This window comes from Necator americanus, chromosome III (genome assembly GCF_031761385.1).
Source record: "Necator americanus strain Aroian chromosome III, whole genome shotgun sequence".
NCBI lineage: Eukaryota > Metazoa > Nematoda > Chromadorea > Rhabditida > Ancylostomatidae > Necator > Necator americanus.
The window spans coordinates 38,356,279-38,377,443 of record NC_087373.1 but is presented as its reverse complement, the minus strand read 5'-3'; the positions used below and the strand labels follow the sequence as shown (position 1 = coordinate 38,377,443).

The following is a 21,165-nucleotide window of genomic DNA, read 5'->3' as shown; positions in this document are numbered from 1 at the left end:
TGTAAAGCAAATTTTAAAAAAAAATTAAAGAAGTTAAAAAGAAAGAAGTTAAAAATTAAAGTCAAGAGTCACTACAAAACAGGACAATACAAGAATAATAACACAAAACAAAAACAAAACAAGGCAAAACAACCATAAAAAAGTGTGATAACTTCCCATGAGTGATTCTTTGAAAATTGTGAAAAAAAAATGGAAATGAAAATTATGATCGCACAATTTGATACTATTATGAAAAGCAGGAGATTTATACATAGTATAAGATTACGCCTAAAAGAAAAAGCATGTTCACATTGTGTGTAAGGTCAAAAATTTAAAAAAAACCGCTGAACTTACACTAAGAATTGTTTAGCTTACAATTCTCCTGTGGTTTCAAAAACAAGTAACGCCTACGAGTTAAACGACCTAAGATCACTAGTTACCTGTTCTAATGGCAAAAAAAAATATGGAATTGTCGACTAAAAACTACAGCAGGATAAGGATTATCAACGGGAATTTCGGATCCAACAAGGATCCCTCTTCCCGTAAACTAATAGTAGAATAGTTGAGGATTTATTGCTTGTCAAGAGTTCCTACCTCACTTTTTCCTAATCTTCTATCTAGAAAACCAATTTCACTAGTGTATTAAGTAAACAATCGAGGTTTATGTAGCTTACAAAGATAAAAAGGGCGGAATCAGTTGGAATGATACCTGCTGAAGAAAAGGACCCATTAGTCCCAAAGAAATCCGTCTCTACGAGATCTACACTCACTTCTTATCCCACCTACACTCATATGATAATTTTTAACGTAGAAATGGTGAGAAACAACCGAAATGACATCATCTACACGAGAAAATTGTGAATGTATTCATCGCCAACACATTTCACATCGGAACCATAGTACAATCGATTAGCACTGTTTTTAGCGGCAACCGATGTGCAGCTGCTGCAACTTCGACTCCGCCTTTTTTTACAATTGTTCGATCAGCTGTTGATGCATGTGAATTCCTTTGGATGCATGTTTACAAACTGATAAGGGAAGGTGCTGAGTTAATGCCCGTGACGACCGTTCTGGATGTGTTGTTTTTGACACCACATCCAATTTCTTTCGTCTCCAGTGCAGGTCCTACTGTAGAGTTTTCAATATGTATTGCTTTGCAACTTTATTTTTCTTTGTTATTGTTGGCTTCTTTATTGGATAAAATTGTTAGGTCGCAGATTTGTAAATGTTGCGGATTTGCTGTTATGCTTACCAAAACTGCTGATTTCGTGTGCTTGACATCATTGCTTGGCGCGTTTCTGCTTGAGTCATGCTGAACATGCTTTTTTCTTTGCTTTCGTCACCTATTACATTTTATCTCGTCAAATCTGTATATTCTACTTCTAATAGCATTTTACACTTTAGGATGACCAGTGGAGAACCACCACCACCGGCCAATGCTGGGCTGGTGGTCCCGTTGGTAATTTGGGGACCAAAACCACCGGAGAATAAAATGACTGCAGTGAGATATTTGAGCGATATGACTACTTTAGTTACTGGTATGTTAAAGTTCTCTTTCAATTGTTGCTTTTATACAAGCATTGCTTATGAGACATTTTCCTCGTAATTTAAAAAAAAATTACTCATCCGTAATCGCCCGGTTAGGCTCGTCAGTTGTTCGGAGGTGTCGACGTTCATTGCCATAAAAATTTCATACTAATTTTTACGTTTATTTTTCTGATGTGATTAGTTAATTCCAAGTCCAAGCACATACGAGGAATAACGCTTCAACTATTCTACTCTTTGTATCTTACAAGAAAACTAATTGTGAGGGCATTTTCCTCGTTCTCATCGTTTTTATCTAGCCTTCTCGGAGAAATTACACCGCATGTGCTCGAATTCAATATAGAAAAGTTTCCAAACCTATAACAGCCTTTGAAAAGCATGGAGAAACAGTCATTGTACTTAACAGAAATGTGCAAATACGGATTAGTTTTAGTAAAGAAAGATTTGTTCGAATTTGGGAAAAAAAGATTAAGATGAAAGGGAGTATGGGCGAAATATATACTACATAAAAATGGATAGTTTTGAAAAACTGTTTCAATGCTGGTAGAAAGAATGTCGTTGGATCTTTTATCCCTCTTTTCCTGATTTTGAATATTTGTTCTACTTCCACGACTTTTTTTTTGCTGGACATCCGTCAGGACTACTCAGTTTCTGTGACGATTTAGCGTTGACGACTTCTTGTAAAAATGTATTTATGGATATGGATTTGAAAAAATAAATCACATTTTTATAGAGAGAATGTTAGTCTGACTTTATCTCCTCATTTTGTCGTTCAGCTATTTAGGAAGTGGGAATTCCCGCATAACGTCGGTAATTGGTCAATATTTCATGCGCGAGTGACTATGTTTACCCTTTTTATTATATTTAACTTAGATTACGTTTGTCCTACCTTCAAAAAAATTAAGTAAAGCTGTGTTTTTCCATTCGCAATTGAAAGTATCGATTATAGGTGCGGAAAATGGTCATTTGATCATATGGAAATGCGAGGGAGACACATTGAGTCCATATCAGCTGATGATCGGGCACGATTCACCTATCACAGCTATATCACCCACAACTAATTTGGTTAATTCAACGTACGCTATCTATTTTTCTTGGTTTTGCGGTTTTTTTCGCCCTGATCTCGTTCGATGCATTACTTTAGACGATTTATTTCTGCATCCTGTGATGGACACCTATGTTTATGGGACGTTCAGGATGGTCGATGCATTGACTCCGTTTCCACATTATTTATTCATCGTCACATGCAACCATACGTAAGTTTTTTCTTTGTTCGACTGAAATTTTATTTGTTTCCTTTGATTTCGTTTATTTAGACTTATAAATCTTCTCGTCATACGAGATCCACACGATTGTTTTGTATTGGAGATTATAGTGACATAGTAGTGATGGATCCACAGGATCTGACGGTTGTTTTTCAGTTGAGCTCTAGGTTTGTGGAAACGTACATCTACGTTTTATGAAATACCTAAAAAAATTAATATACCTTACGGTTCTTTTTTTTTTGAAGAGTCGAACCTGATTGGGTATGTAGTTACGATATTGTGCAAAGGGGAACCAGATCCGAGCAGTGTATAGGTGTCTCTATGGCTGGTATGATAAAGATTTGGTCGTTGGTGGAATTAGAAAAGAAGGTATTTCACTGTTTAAAGGCTGTTTTACCTTTTTTTCCCTCTTTAATATCTGGTTGTTGTCAGGATCTCGCCACTCCTCTTTATGAGGATGAATCGAAAAGACTTGATCTCAGGGATGTGAAGTCGGTTTCTTTTAATCCTTTAAATGATCGAATTCTTCTTGTTGTTTGCTCGAATAATTGGCAGGTAAGCAGACTACAGTCTATTTAATTACTCATCCATGTTCCTTTTCCACTGCTTAGTTGGTCGACCTGGATGACCTGGCTGTTTTTATTACGCATGAATGTCCTGCAAGAGCAGTAAATGGCAAAGTTTTGAATGTCGATAAAGTTGCTGTTGCATTTATGGATCAGACTATAAGAGTGTACCAACTTCCAGTGGAGTGAGTTGGATTCGTTGAAGTCAGCTTTCATAGTCTAGACTCATCTCAAGATCCTTTTTTTTTAATTTCAGGAAGCTCGAAGGTGCACAGGCACGTCAATATCTTGGTGCTGATCCTCGAAACTTTCTAGGCATTGGTAATCCATTTGAGTTCGCAGTACTAGAACCATCTCATTCGAATCCACGATCGGTGAGCACTGGTGGACTTCTTTTCCTTTCTGAAATAGTTATACATCATCATATAACTAGTTATAGTTATATATCATTATATATCATAGTTATAAATAGTTATATATCATTCCCGAAGAGAGAAATAGATTTTTTGTTTATCTATAAACAAACCAAAAGCGACTCACATTTCAGTGGCTTAATGATGTCACCTTCTCTTTTTCACGGCAGCCTGGCGACTCAACATTATTTCGAGTTGCCCGGGCAAGTAATTCTGGACAGTTGGTGGTCTGGGATATCCCTTATTTCGACAAAGATTTCCTCAAGGATTATAGCTCTGTCTCAGAGTTTCCTCTGAGTGAGTTTCTTCTGTCGTCCTTTGCCATTTAAAGGTCGAAAAATTTTATTTCTTTTCTCTCTGATTAAACATTGGCAAGGAGATTGCTGAATTTATGAGATTTATTTGTGGAGTTCTTATGCGATTTGAGGTTTTTTTCATTTACTCGAGTTTTTTGTAGATACTCTCTGAATAGTCTCCGTAACACTCTAGATTCTAATGCTAATTCATCCTCTTTCTCCGGTGTTTCAATTGTGATGATTTTTCTACAGTTTCCTAATAGATTTTTTTTCTTTTCGAACGTGTAAGTAGTGCGTGTTACATTCAGTTCAAGTTTTTTTTTTCTTGTATCTTGCTATTTTATTAATTTGAAATCGTTTATGGGACTGTGTGCTATCGAACTTCTGAAGACTGCTGCTACGCTTCTTGTTATTGCTCGTTCTGTTATCCCTTCCCTCTTTTTTTGAAGGGTTCAAGACCTTTGTTGTATTTTTTCTCTCTTTTTAGAAACCTGCGGTTTTATTTCTCCTATTCTAGAGTACCAAGGGACTTTTGAAGAAAGTCTGGAATCAGTTTGGAAGAGTCTCAATGAGAACGAGGATTCGTCGTTACCCATGCTGGTTCGTTGTATTTATATTTAGTTTCTATGATTTCTGTCCCATGTCCTATTATTCAAGGATCCCGGCGAGGTGACATGTTCGTTGTACGTAAGCAGTCAAGGCAAATTGATCTTGGGTAGGGCAGATGGTCTAATTGTTATGACATACGCCTGTGAAACATTGGCAAGACAATTGCTGGATGTATCGCTTGAAAAACCTACAATACGACGATTAATTGGGCATAAAGCGTCTGTGAGGTGATAGCTTTTTGTTTTCTGAATACTTATTTTGCCTTTGTTGTTCTGTTTTCTTAGATTTTTCTCCTTTGTTTCAGCAATCTTTTCTACCCATTTGAGCATCATCCACGTTTTGATCCGCAAGTGTTGCTATCAGGCGCCGATGATTTTGCTGTAATTGCATGGAATATCAACACTGCAGTTAGACTCTACAGATTCAGCGTTCATGGCGGGCCAATTCTTCGATTCCTAGTTCCTCCGGCAAATACGAGTGTACGTTGACGACCTTTTAAATTGTCTGCACTTTCCGTAACAGTTTTCTGTTCCAGAAACAGATAAGTAAATGTATGTGTTCGGTGGCGGCTGATCATAGCGTATCGTTGCTGAACATTCGCGACATGAAGTGCGTATTGCTTGCTTCGCGGCATCCTCATCCAGTAAGTTTAGTTAAATGGCGCCCGCTGGATGATTTCATGCTGGTGAAACTGGACGACGGCAGTGTGTATGTGTGGCAAATGGAGACAGGTAGACTCATGATTTCATATATTCAAAATTTTTAAAATTTTGATTGAGATTTGCTCGTTCTGTGCACTACAATATTGACAAAATCCGTTCCAGCAAGTATGGATCGCGTTGTAACCGGTGTCGTTGCTGAGGAAGTTTTGGCCGCATGTGATGAACAAATTGGGCGAGAGGAAGGTACAGATGAAGCCGCTGCATCACATGCGGTTGTGCTCATGAGAACATTACGGTACCGTGGTATGGATATGGTAAGTTTTTCTGTTTTACTATGGAATTTACTTGATATATTTGCACTGCGTTTTTCTAGATGAAAGGTCGCGGAGGCATAACAGATCCGAGTAACCAACAAAATGAAAATTCACCACCATCGCTCCCTAATGAAATGGGGGCGATCCAGCTGGGTCCGCCAATGTCTATCCAATCATTACCCGGATGCAACCAAGGAGCACATCTTATACAATTCGAGATTGGTAGCCTTATTGGTGGCATAGTGAATTTGGATTCCAATGAAGAGGCTGCTGCTATTGAACGGCGGACCCCGTCAATCATCACAAGGGCAGAGTCAGGTGAAGAAGAGCCGAATACCGAGTTGTCGCGGTGAGTTGTCCAGTTTTTCACAACTTTGCTCGATCAATAGCATTATCTCCGTGCTGCGTTGTGTCTGTTTCTTATCTTTTCCTTTTTTCACCTTTCGTAAATGATTTGACTTCGTAGCGAAATTCAACGTAGTGCTTACAACTTTTGGTGGGCTAATTGAGGGAGACAACATTGGTATTCAATTTTATTTGAGGATTCTTCTATAATATGCAGGCAAAATTCACAAATTATGATTACAACTAGAAGACATGGAAGTAAATCAGTGATGTTTCACACTTCATTGTTTATACTTGGGACTGCATTGTTTGTTTTCAATATATCATCTAATTTTCTACTTCTATTTTTATGTACTGCAGATTTTTTGTTTTTTTCACGTCCCCTCCTTCAGTATTTTCATAGGTAGTCGACAGATAATTTCTTAGGTAATGACTACACCTTTTAAAAATGCCCCGGTTTCGATAACTATCCGGAAATGTGGAATATGCTTATTTCTAAAAGTTTGATATATTCTTTTCAGTCGCTTATTATGGCAATTCGAATCAAATCTGTACCTGGATATTGCGCGCCTCTTGTTATCCTTACTCCACGCATGGAATCTTGACAAAGATCTTGATGCGGTTTGTGCAAAGAAGCTGGCATTGAACAAACCAAAACAACAGCTGTATTTTGGAAATGTGTCTAGGCATGGTAAGTTCTCCACTTCTAAGCCAGGAGCATTTCTAACCGTTTAATTGTAGGGCAACTTTCTGTTGTGCTTCCGCAACGCACACAACGATCGTTTGACACATTCTCGACGGATATGCGGTGGCAGGTGAACTCGCCCGTACATTTACTCATAGTTTTTGTTCCCATCATAAACGCGGTAGTCGGTGCCGGTGCTCCGACTCCCTTCACTTTTTGATGGTTGGCGAAGGGATCCTCATCACTTGCGCTGCACCTCATAAGCTTAGACCCCATCACCTGAGGAGGGTCCGGCTCCTCCCTATCGTACCTATGGTTCCAATGGACATGTAAAAGTACAACAAATATGTTGAAGTAGGTTGTGTTATGCGAAAATTAGCAGTGTAGGATTTTGCATGAGTTCCAGTTCTTCTCTATGCATAAACTAATCCTTTTCTTGTATTCTCCTCACTTGACGATAAAGGAAAAACTTTCTGGCGTTAATCAATCCGATTGAGATGCGCCACCACGTTCACTTCAATTCTGAATGTCGATATTTTATCTTATTTAATGTTGTCAGCTTTCAGGCTAGCCATTCATTGACAACCACTCATTTGCTAGCAGTCATTTCTACAGCTAATACCCTGATGGGCATGAGAAACGCAGCCGCTCAGATTGAGTAAGCAGTTTTGTATTTCATTTCTTTGACTCTTTGTTTTCTTGGACTTTTATTTTTTGAATTGTATCTTAAGATATTGTGTTGCCATTTAAATACTCCTTCAGAAACACTCGGCGAAGTTCTCTTGCAGCAGCACATCCTCCAGTAAGAAAGTTAACTAAGGAAGGGCTCATATGCGAGCGCCAACAACTCAAGCAAGGTTCATTTTTTTCACGATTTATTCCATTAAAGTTACTCTGATATTCTATTTATTCTCCCTTCCCTATTCATTTCCTACTTTTATCATTTGTTGTTCATTATCCGTCATTTTTTTTTATTCGGTATTTCTTTCTTCTCTTTTATTTCTCCTAACATTTACGATATTGATTTCAGGGTGGAGTCTCTTAGCCGCGTTACACTGTGTTCTTCTACCGGATCATGTCCGACCAAGAAGCAGCTATGCTGCACCTCGAATAGAACTGCTTGCAAGAAGGTTCATTTCCATCGTCTTATCATTTCCAGCAAGCATTTCCACATATTCTCCTCCTACAGATGGCAGGACAGCTGTGTGGAGATCCGAGAGGCTGCACAAGCATTGCTGATACGCGAGTTATCACGACTGGGTTCGTCAGGACGACGACGCCTTATTGAATCGTGGACTCCTTTCTTACCACCATTATTGGATCCGGCGTTGTCTATATTTGGTAAGTTTTTTTTTGGATAATTCTTTATATTTTTTCTACAGGGAATTCACGTTAGAAGAACAACGTTGAAAGGTGCCCAATGCTTCCTTTCAACTTCTTTTTTTTTAATCTCTTTTGTAAAGAATGGGAACTCTAACTAATGAGAATTCTACGGAATTGATATATGTTTGTAGTTATGACTGCCTAAGACTACGTTCCTAGAAACTTAAGCTTCTAACTTCATGAAATTTGAATATCATCTATATTTCAGGAGCTCGATTGCAGTCTTCCATACCAGCATTACCTCCATCAGCGCCTCCAATTCCTCCCAGACAGAAAAGCTCCCCACCTCCGCTAGCACCAGTGCCAGGTACCCTTCTTTTTTCGCTGAGTACTTATGAAAAAACAACTACCTTAGAACCTTCAACTGGAGAGGACGGAGAATCTGGTGTGCAGCAGGTCCGCCGCAATCAAGCCACAGCCATAATTCTTCTCGGCGTTGTCGGAGCTGAATTTGGTGACGAGTTAAACAGGTTCGTAGGGCATGACTGGACTATGCATCTCTTTCTTTTTCCACAGACTTATCTCCTCGTTGAAAAAATTTTCGTATTTCAGGGCAGATCTGACTCGAGCTACGGCACTATCCTTATTGGAGCTTCTAGTAGCCGCTCCGTCACCGTTGTTACCTGTTCATTCTCCCCTCCGAAGAGCTGCCATTGATCTTCTTGGACGAGGTTTCGTACACTGGGAACCGCATTTAGAGATTTCCAAAGTCGTTTTGGGCTTGCTCGATTTGGCTGCAAACACTGAGAAACAACCACCGTGAGTTCACGTGTTTCAACTTCCAAGGAATCGCTTCGTTTTATTAACAGTGGATTATTTCATGTTTCGAAGATACTTTCTCGTGACTACACTTTGCTTATGCTTGATCTTATCCTTGGAACATTTGTCGATCCATTCTCGTGTTGTTCCTTTTGCACCTCTCTTTTTGAGTCTAGGAGTATTTCCAAAGTTAAACGCGCTTTCTGAACCTTTTCTGCTACGCCTACGCCCATCTCCTTCTATGGTATCACAAGAATTCATTTTATTTCTAGGCCATCGATCATTGGTGCTCCGTTGTCCCCAATAGCTGATGCTTGTCGCACTGCTCGGCACGCTTTAACTCTTATTGCCACTGCTCGACCTACCGCTTTACTGTCAGCGTTAAGTATGGAGGTAGTTGAAGTCTAACTCTTTGCACTAACGAACTGAAGGAAAAAAACGACGGTTTACCTGTTACAGGTGGCTCGCTACAATTCTGCTGCTCAGCATCAAACCATCCAGCATACGGTAGTCAGTCCACTTCTCAAGTCACGTTCAGAGGTACTCAATCTTTCCTTTTCGATCTGGATAAAAGGAGCCATTCGTGGAATGATACATGTTCAGGTTCTGAGAATAATTGAAGAGTTGTCGGAAAAACGATATGCTGAAGTGGTAGAGATGATGTTGCCAGTAGGAGATGTTCTTGTTCATTGTTTGGACACTTCGTTGTTGAAACAGAAAACTCTCAGCGATATTTTTCCACCCATTACCAAGTGTGTTTCATTTTAAACATACTAAATATCTATTTCGCCAATGTAAAGGTAATTTAGGTTCTACATGGTGGCTTATTGTGCGTCAACACGTCGAATAGCTTTTGGTGGAAAGAACGGCACATGTATAGTTCACGAACTCAGAGCAGCGAAGGCTCATGTGAGTAGTCGCAGCTTCATTTCTATTTGATAGATGTCACACTATTTTTGGGGTATTAGTTGGGGTTTTTTTGAATAGTTTGAAAGAAAGGACATTAAACCTTCACGTTATGGCAGTTATCCCAGTTAGCTAATGTATAATCGTGTCAGAATGACATGAAGCACGGTGCAGTTGCATAAGGGGCTACGCTCGAAGCGGCACCTCGTGGACCGCGTAATTGGAATCGACGTGGACCATAGCGAATTGGAGCGATGGATGATGCTAGTTAGGGTCCCCCCCCCCCTGCATATTAACCGCTACTTTCCACCGTGCCGTTTTCGAGCGTAGATGCTTACGCAAATGTAGTGTACTTCACATCGTTTTGGCCCTGCTATAGGACCGATTCACGCAATGTTTTATCTTGAATTTTTAGGCGCATTCATTTGAAATTTGAGGTGGAACTACATATTTTATCTCCTTCTTTAAGTAGCATAAGTGGCTCGTTTCTAAATGATTCCATAAAAGCTATTTCAGAGTTTGCAAGCTCATCATGGTCCCGTGACAGCGGTTGCCTTTTCGGAAGATGGCAAGTATTTGGCGACCTACGGAGGTCAAGATGCCAAAATCAATTTTTGGCAGACTAGCCAGACATTTCTGGTGAGCTGTTTGAAAAAAAAAAAACGGAGCTATATTCACTCGTTTGCTTACTTTTTTTGATTCGAATCTCCAACGCTTCTTTGTTTTATCCATTTTTATCGCTTGTTTCTCTTCTATAATTTCTCTGGCTCGGCATTTCCTGCTTCATGGCTTTTTCTACTTTTTTCTCTTTCTCGTTCCTGTTTTCTTTTTACCTTTGACACCTTAATTCTTTCCTTCTTTATTTCCTTTCTTTTTCCATGCCATGTGTTCACTTCACTAACTTCCAAGAAACTTATTCATCACTATTTCCAGGGAATGGGTCAAAGTCAAATGAAACTAGCCAAAACTCAACCTGCCCCAGCTGCAGAACTTGTTGTTGCGAGTCCAAACGGTAGCGTCCCGGGATTCAGGCCAAAACTTGTGTGGATCAATCCAAAAGCGTTGACTCTTATGTTACCTGAGGGTCGAGAACAAAGATTCACTATATAATACTGGTATTGTTTGTAAAGAGAATGTTATTCACTTTTAAGCATAATTTTATTTCTCAGTTGATACAAAGTGTCTAGTCACTTTATTGCTTCGTGTGGTACTTTTTTATCTCCACATATTTTATATGCTATTGATCCTTGCCATTTACTGCCCATTTGTTGTGAGAGTATTGTTGCCATGTTTCTGCAGTTTGTTCTATTTATTCGATTATTTATTTTTTGAAACAACACGTGTTTGTTATAATCTCTAAATTTGATAGGGGCACATCTAGTTGGGCTATCAATGCCAAAATCATTCATTTATTTACAGAGCAAGTTTGATTTCTAGAGAAATTGTCATAAAATTTATAAACGAAACATGTGAAGTGTTTGATCAATTTTTTTACCGCCTCGTTTACCATCATGAGAAATCTGAGCGAATTTTCTTATCGTCAGCTATTAATTTTAAAAGTAAAGTGGAAATTGTGAGGGAGAAGTAACTCAAACCTCTTTTTGGGTCATGAGAACCAACCTGTGGTTTCGGTTCATAGGATTTCACGTGCGGTTTGCCTAAATTTATAGTATAAGGATAAAAACCAGGAACTTGCCATCGATCGATATGCATTAATTGCATCGTATTACGAGGTGGCACGAGAGTGGTGGAGGTGAAAAGATAAGCAATAATGCAACTAAAGCGGGTAGAATCCAGGAAATCTGGTAGAAAATAAGCGAGATCGAATCATTTGTGGCAAAACGGGCATCAGATCGAAGATAAAGGTTATGCTTGCAGACTTCGGTAGTTTGCATTCACTACCAATCGATTTAACCGTATGCAACAATAAACAACATGGATATTATTTGGAGATCTCGAGTCTATGACGTCATAGACCCAACGTTTCCCTGTTTACCACAATATGACGGTCGTTCATTTACTCAGAGAGAAGAGTCATTTATCAACATAAATAATACAGGGTAACTAATTCAAAGATCACTAATATTGCGCGAAGGGACCTTTAATAGGCACATTCCCGTGAAATAAATGTGGAAATACGAAAAGGGGTGAAAAAAATAGAAGGGATTTATAAAATGTACCAGAAATTGAAATAAATACTCAGATATTATATAGAAATCATTCAAACGTATCATGACAAAAATTGTGCGAACAGGTGTTCACCAACGAACCTGTTCACAAACCTGGGACCCTCTCCTTGCTTTTTGTCCCACTCTTTACTACTACTAATAATAACATGCTTGCAACAAAGCGGCCATGAAATTTAGTCCCGGATCCGGCGGCTGTCAACATCCGGTGTTCCGTCGGTGACCCGGCACGAATGAATTCCCAGCAGAGCAGCGAAACCGCGCTCCGTTGTGAATTCTTGTCCTATTGAAACGTCAGCGGATCTCTGACGCACACGTCAATAATTGATGAAAGTCATTCTCACGATATTTCAATTTTCTTCCTTCCGGTGATTATAAACGATACACATGTTATATTTTTCTTTACAGGTTTTAAATCTTTCAATAAGTAAGAGGATGTAATATCGTGTTCCTTAACTTGTTCCATTGTCCCATCAGAACAAAGAATGGATCTTCGTATCGTCAGCGGGTGATAAATAAATTGATACGGGGATCCATCACTGTTTATGTGGCTTCTTTTTGTGCTAACGCCTAGACACTGGTACAAAAATCACCCAACCGTTTGTATTGTTCAGAGTGAATTGCATATAATTTTGTTTGTGATTTTTTTCTCTTCTAGACCGTAATGGCGGTTCCTGGGAGCAGACGCCAAAATATGACGATCGAAGGCGTCTGGGAAGATCTCTACAATGGTCTTCAAGCTGTATATCTACGAGAAGTGATGAAATCTCAGCGATACATGGAATTGTACACGTACGTGAAATGTACCTGCTTTTGAACGGAGAATAGTGGAGGACGTCCCGTCCCATCACAAATTAATCTGTTGTTGCTTCATTTTTTCTGCGTTATCGTGGTAGGACCCAACGGTTCCATGCACAAATGACAGTTTGTTCATTTCTGTGCACGACCCCTCGTGCATGGTGTCATGTATAGAGCTTCAGCTGAACTAATCATGCTGATCTTTTGAGTGCTAATCTCACCTATCATTGGTAAAGAAAGACTTCCAGCATTGTTCTGGAAGAAGAACCGCTGTGTGAGGTTTTAAATGTGCGAAGTTCAGCCAGTCCTATCTTTTTACTTGGAACGTTTTTTTTTTTTTGTTCAAAGTTTAAAGGCATCACTCCACGAATCTGAGGTGGTGCAGATTTCAGGTGGAGTATTCGTATACGGGATGGGAGACTATAGAGAGGAGGGTGTTCATTTCTTCCTAATTGCCGTAAAAAACGACCCGGAAGATACGGCGCCGCACAAGACTGGCGCGCTCTAGTCGAACTTCCTGTAGAAAATAATGCGCCAAAACGCCTGAAGCCGTATCTCCCGGGCCGTTTTTTACGGCAATTAGGAAGAAATGGAGGGAATCACCCTCCTCTCTATAGTCTCCCATCCCGTATACGAATACTCCACCTGAAATCTGCACCACCTCAGATTCGTGGGGTGATGCCTTTAATTAGTAGCCATGAAATGAAAGTAAATTTAATTCTTGCTAGACTTGAATATTGCTCGTTTTTTCCCCTGGTAAATGATAACATTTCTAGAAGTGTGTACGATTTCTGCACGGCTGTCTCAGTGAATCCTTCCACACCTGCAGGAGGTGTGGTCGGTCGACCGAGCAGATCAAATGTGCGGCCATCACATAAGAATTTCATTGGAGAAGATGGTGCGGTGACAAGCACGGATTTTGTCGGGGTTGAAATGTACGCGAAACTGACTGCTTTCATAGAATCTTACGTAAGAGATCGGCTAGAAGTGAGTCTTTCTGGAATTGTGTGTTTCTGGCTTTTTCTGACAAAAGTATTCCCACTATAGGGTGCAAGAGATTTGCTTGGTGAAGACCTACTGCGTTACTACACTACACAATGGTCAGAATTCAGATTTTCTTCGAAGGTAAGCGCATCGTTTTTTCTGGAAAATATGTCACATTCCGTCTTTTTCCCCTTCTGAAATTATTGATTTTTAATTGCTTCTCTAAGCAAAACGGTTTTGAGGTCGTTGATGGCATTTTCTCGTACTTGAACAGGCACTGGATTAAACGGGAATTGGACGAGGGGAACGGAAATATTTATATGATATACACCGTGAGTTTTTTTTTAGATTGCTATCTTTTGGTTTTTGTTTAGTATTTAGTGCTGAAATTTTATTTTATTGCATATGCTATAGTGGTTTTGAAGTTATAGTCGACATTATTACTTCGATTAGTTTCTAACATCGCTTGCTTTCGTACACAAGTGGAAAAATTGTTTGAAGGCAATTGAAGTTTTGTTCGTGTCAAAGAAGCACCAAGTATGACGTCGATTTGAAAAAAAAAATCAAAATCTAGAAGTTAATAAAAGTTAGAAAAGATTAATCATGTTTTGCATGTAATAGTTTTTAACTTTTTTTGCTTCTATTTGAATTCAACTTTTTATTTTTAGTTCTTATAAGGGTGCAATACCTGAACGGCCTTGATTCTAGTTTGAGTTTAGTTGGCACTTGTAATATGGAAGAGGATTCTATTCATGGAAAGCAAGGAACGGGTCACAGACGCTGTACTTGATCTTATTAGACGGGAAAGAAATGGTGAAACGATTTCGCGCAAACTTATACGGGATGTCACTGATTGCTACGGTTCGTTACGACTTTCTTTTTTTTTTTGCTTTTCACGTAATTGCTTCTTCTATCAGTGTTATTTTGATTTTCATTCCTTTTTTTTTCACAATTTAGTTGAACTCGGAATAGAGGAAGATGAAACGCCAGATCAAGTACGTTCTGCTCAACCGAATCCGAACGCAAAATTGAAGGTTTACATGGTGAATATCGCGTACATGTTTTTATACAATACTAAGTTATATCCTGTTTATTTTCCGAGTTATCTATGTGTTTTAGGATTATTTTGAAGCAAAGTTTCTCAGAGAAACAGAAAACTACTACGCAAACGAGGCTCAAGCTTTCTTAGCGAATAATCCCTTAACTGAGTACATGAAAAAGGTGAGTAAAACAAATTTGTTCTTTTTTTCCGAGAAATTTACTTTTTTTCTGAGTTTCTCACTCCGTATTTTCTCATTATTCCATTTTTCTTCGTTTTTTTTCACAAAGGGCTATCTCTTTTTTTTTGTTTCAAAGAAGAAGAAATAAAAGCGTTTCAGGTCGAAAGAAGACTTGAAGATGAACGGGCTCGATGCGACATGTATCTTCATATGGCTACGCAAGAACCTCTTTCGAAAACTTGTGAAAAGGTTTGGTGGTGATTTCTTCAGATTCATCAGCTTATATTCGTTTCTACGCATTGATTAAGATCCCACATTAACTACTTTTTCGTGGCTGGCTCATTAATCTTTTTCTGTTCCGTTAATTTCCATATTTTCTCATAGGAGTTCTCTGCAGCTTTGTATCGATCTCGGGTTCTCGATGCATTTGTTATTAATGCATATTCTAGGTGTTGATTGAGGCACAACTCGAGCTATTCCAAAGTGAGTTTGGAGCATTGCTTGAGGCAAACAAGGATGATGACTTGGCTAGAATGTATAAGGTTGGTATAGGTGTATATAAACAGCATATTTAGACTATTGCCTCGGAAATTGTTTGTTTACAATGCATTCCATCACCCCACAATTTTCTTTTTCATATCTGAGAATTTGCATTAATAGAAGGCACAATGTCCAGTTTACTTCCGAATTATTTGCACTCTGCAGTTCTTTTGGCTCTGAAGAAAAAAGAACTTTATTCTGACTCTTGGAAAATCTTCTTGCGTTGTTCTCGTTCACTAGCTTTACCTCATGGTTTACTTAATGATTTTTTTCTTTTTTTCCCGATTCCTGTGTAGAAATTTACTAATAATCCATTTTTCACGTACAAATGTTTTAAGCGCTCTAACTACTTCCCATTATCTGAGGAGTTCGTTTATTTATTTCTTGTCTCGAAGTGTTCCTCTCGAATAATCTGAACTAGCTTATCATCGCTACTGCGGAACACGTCTCGAGTATTGATCGATGGAACGGAGGTGTGATTCATGTTTGCTTAAGGTTTGGGTGTTCAGGTGATGCATTTGAATCGCCTTGACGAAAGAAGCAGTCATTTCATTTCCATGAATCACGGTTTCGTTTTTGAAGTAGCTAATGCATTGCGAAATCTATTTCTGATGTTAGTTAATGGGGGCTACAGGACATTGTTTTTGTTAGGAATTCAAAGAGAGAGAGAAGGGGCGCAGAAGGCTTTGAAAGGACTTGTCAAGCTTGCCCGGAAAGAGAAAATCTTTAGACCATCTATAGGCATAATTAGTATTCACCAGCTTCACCAGCTACAGTTTCCCAGCGATTTTGTTCATGCTGGGAATCTCAGGTGGCCAGTTATCCATCCACAGTCTGATCGAACTAACTTGACTTATGGTGTAATACGACTTAAGCGGTTACATTCGAAGCGTCATGGTGTTCAACCGCTCCGCCCCGTCATTTTAACGTTCCATGTTTGCATGGCTTCCAGCCTGAGCAGAGGAATTGGGCAAAGGCCCACCAGACTGTCATCCACTGTGTGTTGAACCCCTCGAAAATACTATCTGCTATATTACAGGAAGGAGATCGCGGTGAGTTTCTAACCAGATTGGAGGGGAAATACGAGGACAAGCATAGTAGCTATTTTGGTTGATTTTAATAGAATAGGAGTAATTAAATAGTTACGGTGTAGCAGGATGATATAAGAAAATACACAACAACTTCAAGTATCATGTAAGAGATGTGCTTTTGCAACACGATTTGTTTTTTTTTCTTTTCGGCACCTCAACTTTTCAAGACGATGTGGTCTTCTTGAACTCAAAGTATGTATTGCCTTTTCTCGTTATGTAAAACCAAATTTCACTTTGGTTTCCTTTTTTACATGAAGGATTTTTTGTTTATTTTCTCACATGTTTTAAAAAAAATATCGTAGTTATGCGAGCGCGTCGAAGATGGACTGAACAATCTGAGATCAGCGCTGGAAAGCCACATCACTAAAGAGGGTCTTGCAGCCATAGCGAAAGTTGCCGATACTGCTTTTACGGTATGTATATGAATGAGCCTTCAAGTATCTTTTCAGTGTTTTTTTTTTCTATTAATGATAAGTTTATTTAAGGATGCGAAATTGTATGTAACTACTATTCTTGGTGTACATAATCGTTACTCGTCTTTGGTTGGCAGTGCCTTCCAGAATGAATCAGGATTTATACAAGCTCTCGATAAGGTGTCGTTTAACTACTCATTTTTGGTTTACTATGTTGCTGTGATTCTTCACTTCTCTCAAATCGAGGATATTTTCAGGCTGCAACGACTTTTATCAATAAAAATGCTGTGACTCGACGTTCTCAACAACAAATGAGCAAGTCACCGGAGTTGCTAGCCAAGTAAGCTTTCAACCGCACTCACTTTTTTATAACCATGGATTTTGTCTGTTTGTAGACTGTAGAAATGCTAGGTACTCTACCATATTCCTCTTAATCACTACTTAGCTTGTGCTTGGGATCCCTTTTACAGACCGGTCTCTCTTGTGGATATATAAATGCAATTATAAATATATAGCCAATAATCTAAAACCAATTCCACTTTTCTTCTTAGGTACTGCGACCAACTACTACGAAAGAGCAGCAAAATGCCGGAGGAAAATGAACTCGAGGACATGCTCACCCAAGTTGTGAGTCTTTTAGCTGTTCGGGTTTATTGTTTATCTACATGCGCTTAAGTCTACTTAAAAGCCTGTACTTTCTTGTTTTCTTAGTTTTTTCACCTTTTTTCTCCTTTTTGTCCCTATAATTTTGGGAATATCCTTTTTTCAGATGGTTGTTTTCAAGTACATCGAGGATAAGGACGTGTTTTCGAAATTCTACACAAAAATGTTCAGTAAAAGGTAGTTCCTTTGGTGTTTAATATTGTATTACTGATGGAAGGCATCATTTTTGAACATGATGTTTGTTTAATTGCTTCTATATTACCTACAATGCTTTATTAGGCTTCTTGTGCTTCTACGGGGAGTTAGGTGCAATGGCCCAGTGACAGTACTTTGAAAAAATTGAAAAATGGAAATTAGATTACTGATTTTCAGGCTAATTTCTGAGACATCTGCATCTGAAGAAGCGGAAGTGAGCCTCATCAATAAACTGAAGCAAATGTGTGGATTCGAGTATACCAATCGATTATCCAAAATGATTAATGACACTCAGATCAGCAAGGTACTTTACAACTGTTCGTTTTGCTAAGTTTTCCAGAATGGTTGCGAAGTCTATGTCTCTACGAATGTGATCAATTTATCGCTATCTTTACCAAAAGCTACAGTTGAAAGGAAGTTGAATATTCTGGAAAAAAAAACATTTCATTAGATTTTATCCACTCCTAATATTAATCTAGAACCAGGATAAAACGGCTTTATGCTTGTTTTAAAACTGAGGCATAAAGCTACATCAGCAACTGGTCAGTTTGCTATGTTCCCTCAAGAAAACTGAGGGAAGCTGAATTAGTATTTACAAGCCGAACTAAAGAGGACTGGATGTATTGCGCAGCATTACCTCTGAAAATAAGATTCAAATCTTGTAGTCAAGGTTTTATGTTACCGATCCGTTCTATGATGTTTGCTTAGGATTCATGTGCCGAGTTCCGCGACTACTTATCAAACCGTAACGTAGACCTGGGGATCGACTTCAATATGCTCATTTTAAGGTAGAAAAAACTACCTCATGTACATTTTTATTGCTATTTTCCGATAGTCTTAGTTTTTTGAAGTTTTTTTGTTCAGCTCTGGCTCATGGCCTGCACTGCCGACATTAAAAATGCATTTACCGCAGAAGCTCAACCTAGCTATCGAACATTTCACATCTTTTTACAATTCTAAACATAGCGGCAGAAAGTTGACATGGGTACTGAGTGTTTTAGTTGTTCAAGGTGTATAGAAAGTTGACGGCCTTTCTACAGGTGCTGTCACAATCACGTGGTGAAATGTATGCTTATGGTTTTGGAAAGAAGTATGTGTTCACGGTAAGTGGACTACTTTTTTCTGTTGTTCCTAAAAATACTCTTAGAAGTGCTTTTACGTTCTACTTCATCAGACCACGACTGCACAAATGGCTGTACTTCTACTGTTCAACGATTCAGTGGAATATACTGTTTGCTCGCTGGTGACTTCTTTAGGGATGGACAAAAAGAGCGTGTCGCAGGTTTTGGCGTCACTTGTTAAGGTACTCTGAAACACGTATTCCTAGTCATTGCCATTACTTACCTAGTGTGAAATCAAATGCGCTCCTGTTAACCGGTTTTGGTTATTAATTTTTGAGTTCTCTGGCTTCTACCACGAAAATACCTTCTTTTTTGCTTTTCAAATTCCTCTAGATCGTCTAGTTTTTTCTCGTTTTATGTCATGTTATTCTTATTTGCGCACTTTTCATTCATTCATTCTTGCATCAATTTTTCATTAGGTTTTTTTTATTGAACCAGACATGTGCAAGTTTTCATTTCTTCCGTTTGTCATTGCTTTCCATGAATCACAACATATGGATTGTTTCAGAATGAGGTGCTCAAGAGCTCCGAAAATTGGGATATATTGAGCGAAGCCAGAGATGATATTCTTCTAACGCTCAATCACGGATACTTCAACAAGAAAATCAAGGTAGTTGTTGTCTGTTTTGTACAGAGTTGATTCTTCAACATACGATCTTGTTCGCTGTGCATTTGAGTATGCGTTAGTTAACGGATGCGCTTGCGTAGACAATTTTGTACTTTCGGGAATTACTATGATTTTGCTACAGTATAGTTGTAAAAGCTTGGAAAATTGGGATATATTAAGCAAAGCCAGTGATGATACCCATTTAACGCTCAATCATGGAGACTTCAACAAGAAAATCAAAGTGTTTGTTGATCTTTGTATTTGATAACTTCGGTGATATTATTTGTGAAAAAAAATGAGCAAAAATACTGAATTTCTCCAACTAGGCGATATTTTCTGTGATGAAATTTTCTTACCTTTGCTATTTTTGTCATTGGAATATCGCGGTTGAAGATTATCCAAGTATGATGTGAATTGGTCCCCAGGTTGACTTGTCCAAAATGGTGCTGAGATCCGATCCCAAACAGGAAACTGAGCATGTACAGAAGAACGTGGATGAAGACAGAAAAAGCGTGATTAACGTGAGTTTTTGCATCGCTAGAGCTTCTTTTTGGGATTCATATCATAGGTGCAACCAATTCTTTGATTCAGCGAATTTCAAAATAAGATAGTGTAGAAATTGTAGAAAGAAGTAGAAATGCAGAAAATGATCAAATTTCAGGGTTTTTGTTGTTTTTTTTTATTTGAAAATATTAAAACACCAAAGTAAGGAGTTCTGGAGTTACTGTCATAGGTTTTTTTTCAACAGTTTCTCCGTGGATTGTCAGTTCACCATAATTGAATTTACCAGCCGTATATTTTGATACTTCCTGTTCACTTTTAAGAATTGATTTTCAGGCATGTATAGTAAGAATAATGAAAACAAGGAAGAGGATATCCCATTCACAGTTGATGACCGAGGTGAGCATAACTTGCTTGTAGTTGAAATTTATGTGTAAGTCTTAATATCGCGCCGTCATATTGTGAGTGCATTTTTCAATTCTGGAATTCATTTTGATTCGTAATCAATATTTTTTGGAGACGAAATTTGAGTGTTCAGAGCATTCTCGAACTATTTTTTTTTCTCTCGTAGGTAAAAGAAAGGCTGGAGTTTCTATTACCTGTCAGCAGGTAATAGAAAGGACACTTGTTCGCTCTTTCATCCAGTTCTCAACCAACAGTGCAACATTTACTGAATTCTCTCCTGACTATTCCATTTCTAGGTCCTGCAACAACTATCAGCACGTTTCAAGCCGAGCGTGGAAATGGTGAAGCGCTGCATTGGTCAACTAATAGAGAAGGAGTATATGAGACGTGACGACACCGCTCGAGAAATGTACGAGTATATGGCGTAGGCGATGTACGCTGTGACCTACCTCAAAGCGGTGTCAATTGATGACCGCAGTGTGCGCTTTTGCCTAAGCCCTTGCCTTTTTTTTTTGTAACGTATGTCGCAAGAGAGATATTTTGTTTTCTTTTCGTATTTATCTCAATTTTGCATTGGATTTGCACATCGATATTGTACTTTGTGCAGTTTTCGTTTTCTTCTTTTTAAATAGGGCCGGCGTTGTGACCCTGAACCACTCGCGAATCCAGTCAGCGACGAATCTCCCAGGTTTACTCCCTTAAAATGTAGCCATC

At 38.7% G+C, this 21,165-nt stretch overlaps 1 protein-coding gene across 3 annotated transcripts; it reads left to right on the top strand.

The window, feature by feature from the left end:
* Positions 1–992: 992 nt before the first annotated feature.
* Positions 993–20,879, top strand: RB195_012272 (uncharacterized protein; the record flags this gene model as incomplete). 3 transcript variants are annotated; one of them, XM_064194054.1, is made up of 56 exons in its annotated part: positions 993–1,037; positions 1,097–1,101; positions 1,384–1,517; positions 2,474–2,600; positions 2,669–2,780; positions 2,841–2,956; positions 3,035–3,158; positions 3,222–3,344; positions 3,401–3,540; positions 3,612–3,729; positions 3,903–4,065; positions 4,582–4,664; positions 4,722–4,900; positions 4,978–5,152; positions 5,209–5,404; positions 5,498–5,649; positions 5,709–5,998; positions 6,516–6,685; positions 6,736–6,809; positions 7,246–7,337; positions 7,442–7,536; positions 7,710–7,809; positions 7,869–8,020; positions 8,271–8,369; positions 8,418–8,532; positions 8,615–8,821; positions 9,094–9,214; positions 9,281–9,361; positions 9,425–9,573; positions 9,631–9,730; positions 10,244–10,366; positions 10,661–10,800; positions 12,212–12,281; positions 12,572–12,705; positions 13,488–13,698; positions 13,759–13,836; positions 13,938–14,027; positions 14,415–14,556; positions 14,653–14,738; positions 14,815–14,916; positions 15,075–15,164; positions 15,365–15,457; positions 16,849–16,959; positions 17,032–17,139; positions 17,217–17,299; positions 17,511–17,586; positions 17,729–17,799; positions 17,995–18,121; positions 18,526–18,605; positions 18,682–18,802; positions 18,858–18,920; positions 18,992–19,120; positions 19,447–19,548; positions 19,971–20,066; positions 20,383–20,445; positions 20,748–20,879. In XM_064194054.1, the coding sequence occupies 56 exons, from the start codon at positions 993–995 to the stop codon at positions 20,877–20,879; spliced, it is 6,558 nt and encodes a 2,185-aa protein (XP_064051636.1). The 3 variants fall into 3 exon arrangements, with proteins under 3 accessions (XP_064051636.1, XP_064051637.1, XP_013306959.1); XM_064194053.1 differs by lacking the exons at positions 993–1,037; positions 1,097–1,101; positions 12,212–12,281; ... (21 more) ...; positions 20,383–20,445; positions 20,748–20,879 and having other exon boundaries at positions 1,385–1,517; positions 10,661–10,837; XM_013451505.2 differs by lacking the exons at positions 993–1,037; positions 1,097–1,101; positions 1,384–1,517; ... (28 more) ...; positions 10,661–10,800; positions 12,212–12,281 and having other exon boundaries at positions 12,578–12,705.
* Between the last annotated feature and the right edge of the window lie 286 nt (positions 20,880–21,165).